Here is a 20612-nt window from a genome sequence, read left to right on the forward strand (position 1 = left end):
CGCCGGACGTCTTTATTCGGGGACTGGTTTCGCACTCTCGTCGCCGAGGAATCGGAGATCTCGCCTCGCCGAGGGTTACGACGTAAAAGGAAGAAGAAGGTGTAACTTAATTCCCGTAGGACAACTATGCGACCGACGGAGAGTTTAGGATTCCTTATTTGGTGAGAAGTTCACTCGAAGTTTTCCTACTGAGTTCCTTCCTTGGCATCCGTTGCGGAAGGATTGGCGAATGGACATGAGAACGGCTTAAAATTTAGGGGATTTTGTTTTTTTTTTAATTCCTCGAGGTAACGGTGTGATTATTAAAATGGAGAAGCAGAAAATAACTCGTTTGATTGTTCAAGGTTCTCGGTGAGGTATTTTGAAAAATTCTGGTTAAGAAGATCTCGATAAATTTCGTGAAAGTGTTGGTCAGCGTTCATTGAATCTACGCCACTGCTAGGATCGCCATAGCTGCGTCATTGGCATCCATGTGAGCGAATGCGCACGATTCCAAGCTCGCTGGTAATCAGAGATGCCGGGTAAGCAGTAAGGGAGAGGAAAACGGACTTCCAATGGGATCGGAGAAACCGGAAATCCTAGACGCGATGTACTCGAGAAACGAAGCAGCGGCTGCGTTTCGAAAACTTTTACGTCGTCATCAATTTCACGAATAATAAAAATTTAACGACGCGACGTGAATTATGATGATCGTGGAAGTGAACTTTGAAGGGAACCGAAGGCAAATGAACACAGAAGTTACGAGTCTTACTGCATTTCGAAATTGAATAAGATTTCTGACGATCGAGAGAACAGTCTATACTCAAAAATGATCGAAAATGGAGAAGGAAAATATCCTTGTACCTCGTTTGTAAATTGAAACCGATCGCCGATGAACCAAAAAATATGAGACCAAAAGCAGTTAAAGATAGAGCAAAATGGAGGTCACGAGTACCTTCACGTTCAGAAGTCAGAGGCACAACTGACTGCCATTAGACTTTCAAAGGGAGTCAATGGAAATGGACCGAAATGGAGGTCAAAGTCCTTTTATTCCTCGAAACGGGAAGGACGGAAAACGAATAATTTCAGGGGCCATCGGCAACCTTCGATCATCAGGTCAAAATAGCGTTACATAAAAAATAAGAGGAGCCGACGGATTCTAAACGCGAGCGTATCGTCGGAGAGGGTTATTTTTACACGGGAGAGGAGAGGGTGGAATCGTCGCTAGCCGCCTGCCGTCGAACCTTTTCGGGTTACGCGGGACTGAGCTTCGTTACTCCGTCCGGATCGGTATCTAGTTACGCTCCAAAGAACGTTTTACACCCTCGCACGTGTATCCCGTGGTAATTTTTGTTACCCGATCTACGAATTTTCTTGCAACCTACGCACGATCGCGGAAGTCGCTTCGCGGACAGCCAGATCCGTCGAGACATTAATTTTACCGTGTAACGTCTCGATTTTTCACGAAACTACAAGGAAAAACCGATCAGCCCGAATGTATAATTATCACGATTAATTCGGCAAAACAGGATCTTCGTGTTTATCATACTCCTGACGTGGACATTTAAAAATAGAACAGTACTTTGTAACCAGATGAGATCTATTCTAGGCTGTCTATCTCTAGCTCTGATCAAACAGCCGCTGAAACCGTTTAAGAAGCGTTCGCAAGAACAGCAAGTGTTCGCTTCATTCCGCCGTTCTTTCGAGAATCGGTTATCAGCGGAATATCCGGAACGGCCGCGCGCCGCCCGCGACAATGCTATCTGCGCGGCGGTTCACAGAAATTCCAATCCGCAACGCGACGAAAGGTAGATCGGCACTGCCCGGACAATGTTGTCACAGGCGGTTACGCGTGAATGCCTGAAATTTTTCATGAGTCACAGTTTTCTGACTCGGTATCGGTATGTCCCTCTCCGTGGCGGGTCGCGAGGTGTTGCTTTACGCAAGCGAGACACGACGTGTGAAATTTCCATACGATTCGGCCGGAGTTCGTCGCAACCGACAAAAGAATTTTCGATCCGTCGGAAAGAATCCACGGGAACGATTCAACCGATACTATCCACGACGAGATTCCATCATAGAAGCTTGCTTTACCCAAAATGAGTCAGCCCCGAGGGAGGTACCAAATCGTCTCTCCAATCCCGAAAATAGACCGTGAAATCCAGTTTCCCGGAGAAAAACGATACCGATCCCTACTTTGAAGCACCTTGCTCGGCTGGAGGTGGCCCGAGTTTCCGAGGAAGATCGAGAAGATGCCGGGGTGAACGCGGTGACGATCAGTTCACTTTCGTGGCCCACGGCGAAAAAACACGTCCTCCTCACGTCACTTTCCTTCACTCACTCTTCGGCGAACTCGTCTCGCGTATGGCGTCCCACGGGGGGTAACGGACAGAAGCTGAAGAAGAGGAAGAGGCACGGTGGACCGTCTCTCTCTCTTCTACATCGAACAGAGAAAGAGGGCCGCGTTTCGGATCACGTCGCGGTCGCCGGAGCGACGGGTGAACAAGGTTCGAGACGAAGAGACCAACGGAAAACAAGAGAAAAAAAATGGAAGAAAAAGAGAATCGAGAGAGAGATGCACATGCTTACTCACGGGGCAAGTGTGCTCAGGTTCGTTCGTCGTCCGGGATGCGTCTGACTCGCAGGCTAAGTCTCGACTGGCCGCTGAAAGCGTACGGCTACACGGTTCGGGGGCTCCCACCTTTTCTCGCGGGCTTCTCTTCGTGATCGTAAAAGACGAGGATGACGTCGCGGGAGGACGCGATCCTCTCTCCCGTCGGTTGCTCGGCCCTCCTCCTCCTCCTCCGCCGCCTCCCACCCTGCCTCACCCCCGGCGAACAGCGCGGAGGCCCCCGGTGCGGTTTTCCTACGTACGGGCCTGTGAAAACGTACACCGCCGCGGAATTTATCTTTAGAATCGGCGACGCTAGCGAGACCACGATTCTCCGGGCTCTATTTCGATATTCTGGAGAGGCCACCGCGGCGTCGCGAAACGCCAGACAACGCTGCCGAAGACAATGGGGGCCTCTGTCTCGCGGTGGGTCGCGTCTCTTGGTTAGGGATCTTGCGGGCTCTGGCTTTCGTGGGATGATTTTTCGAGCGTAGGGGTGCGGAACGTTCTGGAGGAGACTGGGTTGGACGTGGTATACGAAGAGTGGATGCTGGAATTGGATTGATCGAGTGACTTTGAGCTACCCCTGGTAGAATGTGAATTTTCCAATCGAATCGTTTTCGTATGGTAGTTTGTTACGAATGTTGATTCGATCGTTGAAGGAATTTGTGCACGATACTTATGGAAAATGACGTGTTGTATGCTGATTAGTAAGGATGAATTAATGTGTGAGGAGTTATCGAGTAGCATGGGCTCCAAGATCTCAGAATTGGTCTCCTCGGTTGGAAGAAGAGACTTTTATTTATAAAGCCGAAGGTTGATTTTGGTACTGCGATCACGTAAACTTTCCTCCAATTCGTCTGCGACACCGGTGCAGTTCGCAAAAGCCGTAATCCGAAGGTTAAGCGTTCCCGCGACAAAGGGAACAGAGCGAATCAAACACGAACAGGATTAAAGTCTCCGGTTTCTTTTTTAACGAACTGAATCCAACAGAAAGGACTGGCTGGCACTGTTTCCTTTCGCGAACCCGTTCACCGGTGTCCGCGATAACTCGAATTGCTCCGTTATTTATTAGGGTCAGTTATGTCTGGACCCCGCCCATTCGAGATTAAGGATCGACAATAATTATCGAACAGGAGTAAAAGTGGATTCGAATTGGGCGGGGTATCAGGTATCGAGCCAAGGGGAAAAGCAACTCGATAGGGAAAGTGAACAGCTACGCGCGTCGTAGGAAAAGATCCATCCGAGATCCACGCTCGCGATTCCTTGATCTAGTTTCCGATCTACCCGCGGTATCCGGCAAAGTCAAAGTCACCGGGACTCAAGGTTGCCGTGCACTTATCCGGCAAACGATCTTCCACGCCGGTGTCTCGACAATTGCAAAAACAACAGTCGCCTCTTTCAGGTCCATTAGATTCACAAATAAAACGCGATTAAGAAGCGAGCAGAAATACCGAAGAAGCAAGGATCTGTTACAATCGATGGCTTGTAAAAGGCCAAACCGATGATTCACGTCGATAGGTCATCGCGTCTACTAGAACCCGCGCATCGAGCATTATCCAACCAGGAAGCGTAACCTGCAAAATGGCTAAATTAGATCGTTGGAAACGGAACGCGCGCGTCTCCAGCAGGAAAGTCCTAATATTAGGCGGCGGTAATTCTGGCATTGGGGTTATAGGCACCTCACTCGATCTCCTTGAGTCAACTCGTGTCATGGTCAATTCGCAATGAGTCGGACAACGCTTTTAGCCTGTGCGCGGTTGCGCAATTATTTCGAGATTCATCGAATAACTCGAGCAACGGGTCGAATTATGGGAAAAATTTCTCGTAGCACGTTCATAGGAATATTTCCGTGACCTCGAAGTAGCTCGTCTTCGGTCCTGTTGAAAGATGAATTCGTGGATCGTCAACTTTACGCCTGTTACACAAAGCTGTTCGTTCGAGCGGCTGTTTACGACGGGAGTAATAAAAATTTCCCACCGGTAATTTGCCCGTGCATGAAGTCCTTTGCGTAAGATCGGTCGTCGTCACATCCCATACGTTCATCGGGTCCGATTCACTACCATAAAAGGAAAAAGTAGGTAAGGGTCCCTGCGCAGCCTTGACTCATATATACCGCGTCTGTTTAAGTACCGGCCGGCTCGCACGCGCGCGCGCGCGCGCGCACCCGCGTCTACGAGCACGGTTTTTAAATACCCGATCGCCGGCGAACAGTCAATGAATATGATGCGTGTGCATGCTCGCCAGCCGGTGAACGCCGATCTAGGAGATTCGGAAACTAGAACGAACTCGAGCAGGATTTCGCTATCTGCGATCTTCAATCGGCGGGAGGCGAGGAGGAACTTTCGCGGATGGCAGACTGCAACGTATTTATCAACTGAAAAGTGTTTCGTATATATCTTTTCGTAATCTTTTTTTGTTAATAAAATTATGTATATGAATTTGTTGAAAATAATTGTTACGACGTTCTTGTAAATGTTCCTTCTTCAAATCAATTTATTAGATTCCTGTTAGACTGCTTTGTAAACTTTGTATTTTTAATTGTAGGAAGGAGTTGAATAGGATGTAATTTTTAGAATTACAATTTGTAATTATTGCAGGTATTATTTATGGACTTCAAAGGATTGAGGACGCTGAAGACGTTAACATCACGAGGAAATAAATGAAATCTGTGATGACAAGACAATAGTTTCAAGTTGTGAGACAAGGAAGTAAATTACCTATGTCAGAACCCGTTTAATAAATATCCATCGATCTAATATTTCGACATTTCCGTAATTAACAAGGCAGACATCCTTCGGCAATTAGGCTGCTTATTATAACACTGCCCGTCATTGTTTTGCTGTGCACATATGCGCGCGTGTCCTTAGTTAGTACTTACCTTATGCAGGATATATTGCACCGGCGAGGTCGAGGCACCTTCTGTCCTAATTCTACTTCATCGACATAAGCCTTTATAAGTTAAGTTGAGTCACCTTCTCGTTAGCCCCTACTTTGTCATACAATTTCATTTCTCCGCTGGAATTCACGCGTTTACAGCAATAACGCCGATCTCTTTGATCGAAGGCGACGAATCGATCGTCCCGCCAGAAAAGGAGGAATCAATTGCAAACAAATGCGTTCATTTAAAAAAAAAGTATTTTTACTCCACCTCTTTTCCCATCGAACGCCAATTAATCGAACCATTAACAAAATTAATTAATTCTCGAATCACTGGAAACTCGCGTGCCAGAATTCGTCCCGTTCGGTTGCACGCAACGCTTACTTATCGGTTACATATTCGTTCAAGACACTGTTTTTCACGTGAAGCATCTTATAATTAATGTTCTTCCATGACTCGTTAGAAATTCTCTGTTTCGGCTGCATCCTACGATCATCCCGGAGTTCAACGATTCTCGTTATTACTTTTCAGTGCATTGCCGTCATCAGCGATGATATCTACGACTCAACCCAATAATTCCACGAAATCCCATTTCGTTTCGGGGACTCCTGTTAATAGATTAATACAGTCATGCTTGGTGAGTGCGCGAATGAGAGTGCATCAGGTGAACAGCCATGCTACAGTTACCTACCTCGAGAACCATGAAACCTATAAAATCAGATTGAGGAGGAGAAAAGAAAACGAGGAGGACGGAGGCAAGATGAAGAATGGTAGGCAACGACAACACCGTTGAACGATTATCTTCGGAAACTTTATTTGTTACAACAATTATTGCCAGGAAGATCTCCCTCGGGGCAGCCGAGTGAAAACCCTTCGACTTACGAGTCTCCTCTCCGCAGGAGGACCAGCTCCTCCCGTTAAATAAATAGAACGCAACAATAATTTATACATATATATGTATCTTCCTTATATGTATATGTATATATATATATATATCGTACATCGGGTGCGATCTAATTTTGCACGCGCTAGAATGAGGTATCGAGACGAGAGTGTCGCCGAGGAAAATGCAGGAACGCGCGCAGGATCGCGCCTATATAAATGCATCGACGTACATACATGACGAGTCCATCTATATGTGTACATGTTCCACACAAACATATTGTACCCCAGGACGCAACAATATGTATATACGTATATATATATATATTTCTTTTCTTTTATACATGTATGTAAACATCTTCTAGTAAATATATACAGAGGGGAACGTCGCGACAGAGCGCTTGAACGTTGCCAAGCGGGCCGAGTTCCCGTGCGAATCGATGCAATCGACGCCAGCGAATTCATTTGTCTCGACGCGAGATCGCAATATCGTGTATTGCGAGCTGTATCGATTTTCTATCACCGATCTTTTAACTCTGCGATACCGTGAGTACAGGATGTTTCGTAAAATGTAACCGCTACGTGGAGAATTGCGATCGTAATGAAATCTGAGGAAAGATAGGAAGTTCGGTGATTCTGATAATCGAGAATTTGGTAGGGTAATTTTATGATAATTGGCAGTGTATCGATGCTTTTGTTAGGTGATATGTGTTTAGTAAAGGAACGATGAAAGACAGATGTACGTAGAGGATTTAGAAGATTAGGATAATGTCATTGAAATCGATCTTAGTCCTAACTGGATAGAATTTTTGATTGAATCGAATGTTCTCTTTTTATATCTGATTTTATGTAGGTAATAATTATCATCTTTATAATACTGGTAACTGAAATATACATGGCAAATAATATTCCGTGTTATTCACTGGATTTGATTTTCATTGTAAAGGTAGCGTACACTTTATGTAACAGCCTGTGTGTCTCACTTCGCAAGAAATCGAACTCGAAGAGGACTGCCGCGAAACTTGTTTAAACTAAGGAATGAATCGAACACGTCGCATTTCGTACGAGTTTCACCGGTATCCGAGGGAACTTCTCGCCGAATCACCTGCCGCGTGAATCACGATCGACGATGTAATACCCGATCCGCGCGATCGTTTATTATAGCTGCACAATTTTTACACTAAACTAGAACGACACGCGAAGAATCTTAAACGATATCTTGCTCCGGACAATTAAGGACCAGTAAATAAACCGTCGGAGTTGTACGGCTAGGACGTGACAGTGCAACATTCGCTAGGCAGTGTACGAACAGAACACGAACAGTTTTGTGAAACACGATGTCGACGCTTTTAGGTCACGCCGGAATAACACCAAAAAGAAACAAGATAATGCGAAGAAAAGCGTGGAAAACATTTAACGTCAACACGTCGATATTACTTCATAAACATTTCAATTTGAGATTCCACGACGCGTTAATAGCAGTTGGACACGAGATAGAGATACAGCGATAATGGTTTCATCGTTGGAGCAACGACGGAAAAGGAAGAAATAAGGCAGAGGACATAAATGCACGCAGTCTATCCGTAGAAGGACCACAGAAATGTTACGTTTACCGTGTGTACACGTGAACCAGAGTCCGACGAGGGAAACTGAAAATTCTAGGTGGTACACAGGAAACAAGGTGGTAAATAAATTAAATAATTTAATTGTCTAATATCGGCTCGAGACGCTTGGACCTGTTTCTTTGAGTTCTTTTCGGAAAAATCAGACAATCCGATGAGAAGACGATAGACGCTAACGAAATGGTCGTCTCGGTCCGATCACTTATTCGCTAGTATAAAATGTTCCGAAATTATCCTCCATATATATCCTTTTAGTTATTCTCGTATTTATTCTCGTTAGTTTCTTTTTGTAACTATTACCTGTGGTACCGATAGCATTGCAGGGGTGTAATCGAATCCCGATAATTTGGAAGATTGTTGAGAAGCCATAGAAGCTTCCAACAGCAATCGCACTATTTTTTTAATTGTTTAAAAGAATAGCGTTGCTTATAAAACGATCCGGCGAGCGAGAGTGATCTTGCGTTTTTTTTTCGTTTCGACGGAAAAATCCATTGGAACGCGTGTCGGAAACGCGAACGGCCGTTTCCTCGGTCGGATATTTTCGGAACACCCTATAAATATAACTTTTAAGCTGCGCTCACTTATGCCTACGTGGTTTGGTGAACTTACATCAACGTCCTAATGCATTTTCACGGTAATTCCGGAGGGGGAGGGTTTTCTAAATGCGCCGACAGCGAGGGTTCACAGGCTCCGCAGTCAATTTCTCTCTTTCTTTCTCTCGTACACACAACATTTCGTGTTACTCGTGTTCGTTTTGCATTCATTTCTTTTTTTGTTTGTCTTTGTACAGAACTATCTTCGTTTCGCTTGACTACAGGTGGGTCTGAAACGGGTGCAAATAAAGAAACCAGGATAAGAAAAAAATATCGGTAAAAAGAAAGTAAAAATAAAGTGCGCCGAGGGTGAGACGTGGGTTTCACGGTTAATCGGAGGATCGATCGATCGATCGTTTTTTAACGGGGGGGGGGGGGGGGGGGGATGAACGTTCTGCGGAGCGATCGTTTTCACGATCGCACACGCGCGCACAAACGTAAAGGATAAATAAAAACGTTTGATACAATCGGGGAAGGGTTGCTTCTCGTTCGTCGAGATAACTCACGTTGATAGTGTCAACCGTTGTTCAGTTTCTATAACAAAATTTCAACGTATCCTGTACAGTGATGATTGTCTCATAAGCTTTTAGACAAGGGTAACAATTCATTTTTGCGAAAGGTGTATCGGAAAAATAGGATTTGAATAAAAAAAAAAAAAACAAAAAAAAAGTGAAATACTCATGAAACAATTTGGTCGAATATTGATTCCCAACGAAAATGATCGAGTTCAATTTCATGTACGAGTACAACAGAAACAATCGTAAGAATAATAGTAACTGCTTTATTTAAATAATATCAGTAATCATGGTGATAGTAATCATCATAATGATAATGGTAATAATTGTAATACGTATTGCCGGAAAATCTCGGTCAAGCGACAGCTCGCTTCGTAACGGCACGCTCGAAACGCGAGCGTTCCGGCGACGGTACTTGATCGGTTGCTCGATTCGTGACAAACGTAGATCGTACGTTTTCGTTCGCGTGGATTAAGGGTCGGACAGAAATGGACCGGTTGCCGCGATATCTCGATAGTTCCGTGTTTGGCGCTCAACTAGAAAAAAAGAAGGAACCTTTCTGTCTGTAAGTAACTATACGATTAAGAATAGGATCGAAACAAAATGGCGGGCGTCAAGATGGCCGGCGAGTATCGGTGTTGCGCCATCTGGACCATCACTGTCCTTCGCTCTCCCCTTTTAACCCTTCAACTTTCATTTTATATAACGATATATACAATGATAGTTGACAATTTGAAAATGTTATTATACTATGGACGCTTCTGCAAGCTTGAAGATTTTTTTAATGATTTTCAGACAAGAGGTATATATTGTTCGTCAAAGTTTTCAAAAGGCTGACAATAAAATGAAACCTTTACCGGGCCACGATTAAGATTTTTATTGTATTTAGCAATCTGGTTGCAATTCATAACACGTTTCGATAAGACTAGAATATTATAAATCGTCTGCGGAATATTATAAAGGAACTGAATTGCTCTCAATTCATGGTTTCGTATGTTAGTATATTGAAACGTAAGCTTGCGTTAAGGACCGCAGTTATTCGTTTATGAATATTCCTTTCATAGAAATGCTATTGTTAAAGGGTTAATTAGACCAATAACACTTTCTCGCTCGCATCAGTTCTTCCAAACCCAATTATGCACGCAACTTCCTACTCTATCGAGTCACTTTTCCATGGCACGTCGGTTCTACGATATCTCTGCGTTCGCATCAAACATTTGCCGAAACACTTTCGGCGAAATTTTAAGAGACAGAGAGACAATTTCTAGTCAGAGTAACCCATGTTAGGTGAATGTAGGCACGAGTAAATTACGTCCGATTGGCTCTTTAATAAAACCGTAACCTCTTCGAACATAATAGACGGATAATGAACGTAGCGAACACGGTTGACGTCTAGTTCTGAAATTCGGAGAGACTTCTTCGTCTTTTCTTTTAGAGCACGGTACTAATATGCACCACCATATCGCGGTCACTTTATAACAGAACATTAATAAGAAGCTTACCAAATGAATTTAGTCTGAACAGAATAACCGCTCTACGAAATAAACCGGAAAATGACTTCTAATTTAGCGATTCATACGTTTGCAAAGACTTTTAAAAAAGTATCACTGTCATTATAAAAACATTGCTAACGGTGTCCTCTCGATCAATCGTCTACGTATCATCAACGTACTGTTCCTGTAATCGAGCTGCAACGTTTACTTCTGAAAAATAGATATCATTATACTCCGCGTCGTTTCATTTGCGTCTCCTTTTCTAAAATCAATGTTGTATCGCGATAAAAATCGACTACGCGTCTACGCGATGCCAAATATACGAGCAACAAAGGTGCACGAGAATCGTCCCGTGGAAAAGAAAAGATCGAAGCAGACTCTCGAATGATCGCGAAGCGAGCCGTGTCCCGTCGGATCGTCGTTCGTCCTGGCAATTCCTTGGTACGTTTGCACCGAGATTACGAAATCACGCGGAGAAGGTCGCGCCCATTGAGCGAGTCGGCGCGAAATCGGAAATCACCAGCGCGTTTCGTCGCGTCGCGAAGACGATTCGCCGCGTCGGATTACGATCCTGTTATTGCTTTGACAATTTCCCTTGACAGCGAGGCTCCGCACTTTCTCTCGCCTCTCGGGTTGCTCGCGCGAGCAATCACGGAGACGTGTGTGCACGCACGCACGCACGCACGCACGCACACGACGACGTTCACGCAACGAAGGAAAAATAAAACAGAATAATAAGAAGAAAGAAGAGAGAAAAATAAAGAAAAGATGAATGAACTCTTACGCAGTTAGTTAAGTAGACATGTAGACGCAAGGCTGAGCTACGATCACGAGAGGATTAAGATCGAACTTGCGCCCTGTTATCGTTCGCAATTGTTAAACAGGCATCGATTATTTCCAATAACGAGGAGAGACGCGCAGTTTCTACGGCTAGGCTAAGTGGAATTGCGTTGACCGTTAGAAAAGCCTCATTACCATTCAGTTTGATCCGTTAATGAGTTATTTTTGCATGAAAGATTACGGCTTGTGTGGAATTTGTGTGTTGAATTTCGCGTAGGCTAATTACTCTTTCTGATTTGCTTTAGAAGATAAAGAACGCGAGAATAAATAAGTGAATTGGAGTGGAACGGGTGAAATATCTTATCAATGAATCGTCTATTAAATAAGAGACTTCAGAATACATAGTTTCGATTTAGAACATAGACACTAGGTTTTCAATGTTACACTTGTAATCTCACTCCGTTTGTTTGCAGGTGTTATCAAACGGGTTTAGCTTATAAAACACGAACTGAATAATTCATTTCCGAGACATTTAAAGAGACTTTTCTAACATTCAATAGTTCGAATTTTCGCGACGCGAGGAGTATCTGTTTACCGAATGATAAACATCAAAAACAGCAATTGTCAGAGTTTCTTACGTGATCACAGATCTCAGGTAGTTAGTTCGAATCGTTCTCCACTTTTGTGTTCTGAACGTGTGTCCCATCTGTACGCGAAAACACCGCAGATCTTGCTAGATTCTTTTCTACTTTTGATCTCAAAAGACTTCAATAATTCTACCACTTGGATCCTCACGGCTCCCGATGCTGAATGCTTAACGCTCTTTGCACGCTCCTCATGATCGACGCGCGGTGCGCGCTGGCGCGTTTGAAACTCGTTCTCACTTGCCTGTACATCGAAAGGGACGTTCTTTGCTCCACACGATCCGTCGCGGTGTCGCTCGTTCGCCTCTGAACACGAGGACAAAACAGATAAGTTCTGGGATGCGTGTCTTATTGCATCGTTCTCGAAATTCAGACCTCGGACGCTTTAGTTAAAATTGTACAGTGGAAATTGAACACCTTATTTTTATCCTTCCACAGTTCAGAAGATAAGGAATCATAGGAATGAATAACCAATACTGTCTTCGGTATGCGGCAGAATTAATAAATAATTTTACATCCACTTGGTAAATGAGAAATTGAAATGTCGAACAGATAGAACATTAGTGAAATCCATTTGTCAACGACTTTCCAATGGAATTTTGTCGCTATATTGGAAATAGTATTGAATATTATAATTTAATTAATGTTTCGAGTATTCGTAACTAACATAATTAATCTAACAAATTACATATGACAATTCGGAAGTTAGAATAAAATAGAGCAGAGCAGAAAGGCTGCATCTACTTGCGTGATTACTTACATTGTGAAAGAATGAAAATAAAATGAGTATTCCTGATTGAAGTTCCACGTTGTGTGTTATACAAACGATTCAACGTACACGTAGAAACCGTGATAGGAAGCACGCAAAACGAGATAAGAACGTTGACAAAACATAAGCCGAGATCAACCAGGTTAATCAACGATGGACGGTTAATGTCTAAATGAAGTTAATACGATCCTCTCCCTGTTGAAACACACACGGGGACACAGAACAAGATATGTCGTATGCCGGTTTAACAACTCGTGAACGATCATCGACAGACACCGAGTGTTGCGACAAAGAAAAGCGTAAGAAGCGACGGATCTTCGACTCGCGACGCTCGGAGAAATTCAACGTAACGCATCGACAACCGTAAAGGTTACTCGAGAAATTAAAATGGACATTATTTAAAGTGTAAACTTTTCAATCGAATTGTTAGCAACCGATGAACGACAAAACTAAATATCAAATTAGAATTTTAAATGAAACCTGTTATAAATAATAGACTTATATTCTTAATACCTTTAAGATCAGTTCAAGATTGAAATTGAATAGATTCTCTATGAATTCCCAAATTTAAACGAACACCAAAAGTATTGAAAGTAAATCTGAAGTGGATGGAGAATTTTAAGAAAACACACGAAGAAGATAGAAGGGAAGCACCTTTTCGAATACCGACGCGTTAATTATCGTATCTCGATATGAGACCTCCTGAATCCGAATATCTAAAATGTTTAACAGGAGTTCATTCTGCGCGTAGATGGATGACAAAGGATTAAATAAATAAATGTGAGCATTGGCACGATATTGTTCTCTGAGCGTGGGGCATCGATCCCGTTTCGTTTCGCCTCTTAATCCTCCCAGAAAATCTCCAGCACCCGGAGATGGTTCACTAATATTGCAAGCATTGAAATCACTCGCTGAACTCGAACGTACTTGCGATATGTTCGTTAAAAAAATATCACACTTTCAAGATCGCTAATAAAGACCGTACTGTCCTCTCGTACAATGGCTACGATAACAATAATGATAATACGTGGTACTCGTGGAAGAGTATCGAGATAACAAAGCTACGAGTTTATCAAGCTTCTCCTTTTCTCTCGGCCGCTCGATCCGCATGCGAATGTTACATCGATCGACGCCTCGGTTCAGTCCTTGGAACTCGGAGTTTCTTTACTGACTTGTTCGTTCGTTGCCGTGAAGTATTAAACAAGTAGAATTATATATATAATTACTTAATACAGCTATAATCTTACGATCATCGAATAAGAAATCGCTGCGCATCGGAATATTTAAAAAAAAGAGATCAGTACACCGTCGCAATGCACGGTTTGATTGGAAAAAGGATTGAATCTATTATTAATTTCTAAGTGAATTGATATGATAAAAGAAGCTACTTTATATACGATATTTCATTCAGGGAAAAGTGACTTCGATGGTTTGATAATGTTCGTTAATGATGACAAAATGACAAATGAGTAGAAGAATTATACAGCGACCTCGCTTAGAGAGCCACTACGATTATTGACGTGCAAAGTCGCTTTCCCCTGGAACACATTTTTCGGTATAGAATCAATTCTTTTCCCAATGCATTGTCATAATGCCACGGTAAACGTAAGTAATCGCGACTCCAAGTTTCAGTGACTGAACGGAGCACGATGAAAAGAAACTGAGGAAAAAGAAATCGATAGCTTGTTCTCATTAATTGTCGTTGTACGTGAATTTTAGGAAATATCGAGCAAAGAATGAAATGGACAGCCGAAAAAAATGGGCCAAAGAAAAGAGAAGAAAAGACCAGCGTGGCTAACGCAACAGAACGAAAGAAAAACAGAACTTACAACGAGGAAATGAAAAACAATTGCTAGAGAGCGTAACAACACGATTTAAAGCTGTGAAATCGTTCGAAGGAAGAAGAATCGCGGACCGATCACCGAGATGCGACTAGATTGTTACCACCACTTCCTAAATACAATATACATATATATCGACTGTCGAAAGCGTTTTTTTTTTTCTCAAGGACAATACCATAATACATATATATATATATATACGCACGTATATGTACGTGAAATTGAACAACATTTTGGTTTTTCAAAACGTTCACGATAACTCTCACGCCTATCATTTAAATATCAGCAACGCGTTTACATATTTCTTTGCTCTGCGACTAAATGGAACCTTTCTCTCCCGCTCTCTCTCCCAGTCACTCCCTCTCTTTCTCTCTCTCCCTCTCGCTCTCTCTCTTCCTCTTCTACATATATATATGTATATATAAACTTCTTGCTCATTCATATATGTATATATATATACGTACACGGTAGCATCGGAATCCTGCCAATCACTCTGTTCGTATCGCGTATAATACAGTTTTGCGTAGTTGTATTTATAATATGCGTCTGGATGGTCAATGACTTCTCCGACGACCCGAAATCTTTCATTTACCTATGGCAGAACCTGAAGCGACTCGTTCAATAATTCCTAAAATCAAAATCACCTTGTATCGGGGATACTAGACGACCCTGAAACATTTTAAAGAGAGAGGGAGCAAGGATCGGATTAGCGCAATCCGATCGCGAACCTGTTCGATGGCACTACAATGGCGATCAATGGAAGTTACTTCATTTCTTAGTCTTCACTGAACGAGAACGGCGAAGCGCGGACAAAATTAAAAAAAAAAAAGAAGAAGAAGAAGAAGAAGAAAATTATGAAGATGAATCCGATGACACTAATCCGGGGTGAAACCGTTGCACTAATCCGAGCCTCGCTATAGCTTTACAAAAAGAAAAGGTATGTCACATCATATCCACTTTCACGCGAGATGAATCTGACAACACTAATCCGAGGCGAAATCGTTGCACTAATCCGAACTCCGCTGTAGCTTCGCGGGAAAGAAGTACTTCGTTTCGTTGTATCGACCACCGCACGATAACTCTTCAGAATTTAACGGAATTCCACGAACATGAATTTAATCTGTCTCCGAATTCGATTATAATAATTCCTCCGTCCATACTGTCTAATAACGGCCCACGATTTCAGCGTAGCTAAAACTTTCTCGTTCCAACGATTCTAATTGAGCAATCGGAATAATGTACGATGCAAGTGTCAAAGATAAAAATACTGAACAGAAATGAAAGATCATAAAAATCCGAGTGCTATCTAATAAAGCCAATTTATCGGCGTATTCAGCGCGGAATTAACATTTCTCAACGATTACGAGAGAGGGAGAGAGAGGGAGAGAGAGAGAGAGAGAGAGATCGAGAAGTGGAAAAAGGGAAAGAAACTATAATTTCCAATTTCTCTGACACCGGCACCGTTCACCGTTCGAACTCCTCGATTGTTTGCCTGGGAGTTCATTGGCCACCCGATAGTATGCGGTATACACGTTTCAATTTAAATGTGTACATATGTATAATCGTATGTATAATTACGTACAGAAGACAGAAAGAATGCGAGACACACACATATTATATGTATATATATAAGATACATGTACACGACTGGTGGCTATACTGTAATCGTAATAAAAACGGGACTGAAGGCTGCGTCCTAATTGGATCGTAAATATTATTTACATCTATTCACCATTCGCGGCCGCGTAATCCTTTCCTCCTCCGGTCGTCCCGCGGCCCGCACGCACGCACGCGCGCGCGCGCGGGCAAACGCGCGAACGCGAGCGTGACCCCACTCACCGTTTACAATTACTAAACCGACGTAACAAGAGGTAATTGTTAGTTACGATGAAGAGGTGATGAGTAGATTATTTCTCCGCCGACGGTCTCTCTCTCCGTCGAGGTGAACCGGAATGACTCCCAGCATACCGTCAGTGATTCGATAACGATTGTTTTGCTCCGCATGATACTCGGAAGAGAGCGAGCGAGCTAATTGTGATAACGGACCGTTGTTCCTGCCGCGATCATTATTACTTTATGGTATGAAATTCTATTGTAACGCGAACATCTTTATGTCGGGGAAATCGACTAATGCTTAACGCACGTGCTTATTCAATTGTTTCTTTTGATATACCGCGGTATCTATTGGAAGACACTCTAAAGAAATCTCCTGAATAATCATGGCTCTTCGCGATGTTGATAAAAGAAATTTTCGTTCAGCAAGGAGAATGTATATAAATAATTGAAATACTTCATGATGTTAACGTCGCTTTATATTCATTGAGAAGCGTTGAATATGAAGAACAACGGTGAAATTACTTGAAAGTTCAGAGTTGTTTTAATATCTCTTTCAACGAAGCAATGCTTACAATCGATTGATATGTGTCTATCGTGCAAAGAAAAGGTGTAAAATCCGCGAAAGCAGAAACTCGGATTCATTTCCCGATCCCGTTATCACAGTCAGCTCGACACATTCCAAAACGTCATCGGCAAGAAAACAAGAACAGTTCGCAATCACCTATGCTAGATAAACTGGCCCGAAATAGAAAAAATACCACGAACAAATTTTCCATGGGACATTTGGATCTCGAACGAGTATGATACAGTCCACTAATACTGTAGGCCGTGGTTTAATATCACGATGAGCGAGCGCGAAGTTTCTCGGCCTTCCCGAAACCTCGAATAGTCGCCGACCCCGCGTCGAATTGAATCCCTTCGAGTCGCGGAAAAAAGTGGGTCGCGCGTGAATACGCGTAACGTTGATTAACACGATAAACAATTAATGAAATCCGTAGAGCTTCCGGGGGATCGAGGCTCTCGATCTCTCTCGATCGAGCTCGCCCCCGAAAAGAATCCATCGAACGATCGAAGCGAAAAAATGATTTAAGTACAGATCATGGAATATATCGTACAATCGTATCGTCTAGGACACAGAAATGCGAAGGGAGGAACGGCAATGTTGTTCTCGCGTCGACGATTTCTCCCAACAAAATGAATAATAATAAAAAAAACAATATTTATATAGAGGAAACAAAAGGCATTCCCCCACCCAGGTTTCGTTCGTCAATGTTCGTCTGTTCGCTGTCCCGTTCCCATTCTATCCGGATCATCGTCTCTTGCATTATTTTGCGAAGATTCGTCGCTACGACGGCTGCAAGCCATCCAAGAACGGCACAACGCTGCACACGGAACCGACGGAGGGTTAGAGGGATGAGTTGTGCATTCACTCGCGCTGCAGTATCTCCTGATTTGAGGAAATAGAGAGAAAGCGTTCAGATCGGCTGACCTCCTCGCGCGGAGAGCGTTCCAAAGCGGGTTTCTTTTCTCGTCTCTCTTTCGTCGCGTATTGCGGTAATCGATTGCCCGGAAATAGGCGGAATGCAAATGCATTTATTCTGTCGGGCTCCGTTCTTTCAATCGCGAGTCTGGCAGAACGATCTGACATTTCCACGAGAAGAAGGGAAGATTGGGTTTCAGTCTTTTCGTGCACAGGGTTAAAATCAATTAACTACTTTAAACTTGATATATATATATATAATTTTCCAATGAATTTAATCAATATTCCAAATATTCAAATGAATGTTTATATATATATATATGATATTGATTAAATTCATTGGAAAATTTATATTCTGTCAACGTATGCTTTGCCAATGCGAAAATAAGTCACACGTGAGTTTCGAGTTCGGAACTCGAGGAATTAATTGTGATAAAACTCACGATGGCTTACAAGTTTTTAAATCGTAATTTTAGTAGATATACTTTTCCAATGGTCTCGTTAATGATGCAAAAGTAATGGAACTACCCTGTACACGTGTCCCCGAACAAGCTTTTCCAGTTACGCGTCAGGCATGTGTCGCTAACGGGATCGTTTGAAATGCTTCCCTATGGTACGAGTACTTTGGACTGATACTGGGTTAATATGGAATTTACCCGCAGAGAATTTTACGCGGCCGCAATGCGCACGGCATTCTTTCGTGTGTCGCAAGCCATTTAATCGGCGCGAGCTTGCGTGTACCTCGTGAAAAATGCTCGCCCAGGCAAAGTCGAGAAACAAACGCTGAGGCGGTCATCTTCGGTTGCGTACACTACTATGCAAGCATGCAGAAATTCGAGGATGCGTTCGACGTGTCGTAACGCGGTAGAGAAAGAGAGAGAAAAGGAATCGTCATTGCGTGAAAATAGTTTAGACCGGTGATTCGAGAACGTGACTCTAGAGATTTCTTGACAATCACCAAGCGGACATCACACATAAAACAGGAACTTCGTGACTCGATATTCTTAAGACTTTGCCATTATAGAATAAAATGAACTCCTTATTCTCACAGCGTAGTTGAAGGTGAATAATGAAAATACGATGAAACTCTATGAAATATTTTACAATATGGATCTTTAGAGGACCAAGAATTCGACAAATACGCAAAACCTGCGATCAGTTAAATACTAATATTTAGGTCCCAAGCTATGTATATGCATAGTTCCTCGAATCACCCGATTATCCGACTCTTCATGCAACATCCTCTACCAGGATGCCTCGGCGAAGTACGAAAATAGACGTTAAACTGCTAAGAAAATGGACTATGCTAAGATTCAGCCCAAGATGCTCGAAGCAACGAGAAAAATTGGCAAAGTGCGTCGTGATCAGTTGTCCAGCTGATCAGACTACTCATGCATCTTGCCCGTGATCCTCGACGAATCGTTGCGTGTGTACATTTTCGTGAAAATAGAAAAAGAACTCTTTGCGTCGTATCATCTGAAGAAGCTTTGAATGGAACGCTTTGGAACGCTCGCCGCGCGACTGAAGAACCGGCGCTCCATCATGGATACCGCGGCGTGTTCAACGTGACAGGGTTTGAACAGAAGTGACGTTAGAGGTATACACGAGGATTGAATGCCGACTCGTAAGCGTCTGATCGTTCGTCAGTGTTTCCACTTTTCGTGGACGGTGGCGTTGAGCGAGTGCCCCGAGTTTACTCCTCGAGACGCGGACGGTTCACGCCGCTCGGTCGTCTGGGGGGCTGTTTATTAGTTACAAGAAACCCTCGGCCACTCGGGAAAACATTTACACAGTCCGATCGATCGATCACCGACTTTGGTGCACTTACCGCCTGCTGGAATCGGGCGGAGAAGACAGAGTCTCAGTTACCGTGCATCGGACAGTGCACCTTTGTCGTCGATCAATTTGGTAACCTTGACATTAAGGTAGCTAGAAGATCTACAAGGAATGTTCTCGTGTTTCCCTTTAAGATTGAAGCTAAGCTACGCAATATCGATAATTTGTTAGTAAAAAAATGGTCTTTATTCTAAATGTACGTTCAGTCCAAAAGGCTATCATTCGATTCCAACTGAAAAGAGGCAAATCGTGTTCGCGTAAAATATATTTTACTGAACATTGAGTTTGTTCCTTTGTTTCTGGTGATTAGCTTTGTTGTAATAGCTAATTAATGAAGAAATTGGAGATAGCTCGTATAGGAGCTTTAATTGAATTGGAATTTTGCCAAGGTTCGGCGTAACATTCAGTGGTAGCGTTTCTCTTCGATATCGATCATTAAAGCGCCCGACTCTGTCTTCTCGATCAACCGATCGTCGGAAGCTACGATTACCAACTTACCATTTCGGTAGTGAGACTGGCAAGCGCCTCTTCGACGGTGGCCGCGATCCTCCCTCCGTCGTCTTGGCGCTGGCTGCCCCTGATCGGCGTCGTCGGGCAACCTAAAATGATCGTTAGTCGTCATAGTGCAAGAGAAAAATCAGCGCCGGTTTTGCAGCTGGACGATCACCGGAGCAGAGATACGTGTTTGCCTAGCGATTGTGTTCGAGTCGAGCCGAGTCGGCAATCTATGGGGTAAAAACTGTAGACTCAGGTGTTGAGGTAGAGAGGATCACTCCAATGACTCGTCCGGCTAAAGAAATTCCAGTTGAATTATAGAATTGCACAGGATTCGTGAGTTTCTTTGACACGC

General features: G+C 43.2%; 2 protein-coding genes across 29 annotated transcripts in view; both read right to left on the reverse strand.

Moving 5' to 3' along the window:
• Positions 1 to 2743, reverse strand: part of Tm1 (tropomyosin 1) — a 45835-nt gene extending 43092 nt beyond the window's left edge. For 10 of the 13 annotated variants that reach the window (XM_076365244.1, XM_076365242.1, XM_076365236.1 and 7 more), the window contains exon 1: positions 2573 to 2743. The gene's annotated coding sequence lies outside the window, so the exon portion shown is untranslated. Of the gene's footprint in view, positions 1 to 843; positions 956 to 2185; positions 2347 to 2568 lie in introns of those variants that run through there. The other 3 variants (XM_076365237.1, XM_076365239.1, XM_076365240.1) reach the window with 3 other exon arrangements.
• A 3506-nt stretch (positions 2744 to 6249) lies between these two features.
• Positions 6250 to 20612, reverse strand: part of PIP5K59B (Phosphatidylinositol 4-phosphate 5-kinase 59B) — a 45077-nt gene continuing 30714 nt past the window's right edge. For 12 of the 16 annotated variants that reach the window (XM_076365220.1, XM_031976663.2, XM_031976665.2 and 9 more), the window contains 2 exons: positions 20261 to 20361; positions 9330 to 12306 (listed from right to left, as the gene is read on the reverse strand). In XM_076365220.1, coding sequence (XP_076221335.1) covers positions 12148 to 12306; positions 20261 to 20361 — 260 coding nt within the window. In that variant the 3' untranslated portion in view covers positions 9330 to 12147. Of the gene's footprint in view, positions 8799 to 9329; positions 15239 to 15313; positions 17894 to 20260; positions 20362 to 20612 lie in introns of those variants that run through there. The other 4 variants (XM_031976670.2, XM_076365223.1, XM_031976671.2 and 1 more) reach the window with 3 other exon arrangements.

This window comes from Nomia melanderi, chromosome 2 (genome assembly GCF_051020985.1).
Source record: "Nomia melanderi isolate GNS246 chromosome 2, iyNomMela1, whole genome shotgun sequence".
Taxonomy (NCBI): domain Eukaryota; kingdom Metazoa; phylum Arthropoda; class Insecta; order Hymenoptera; family Halictidae; genus Nomia; species Nomia melanderi.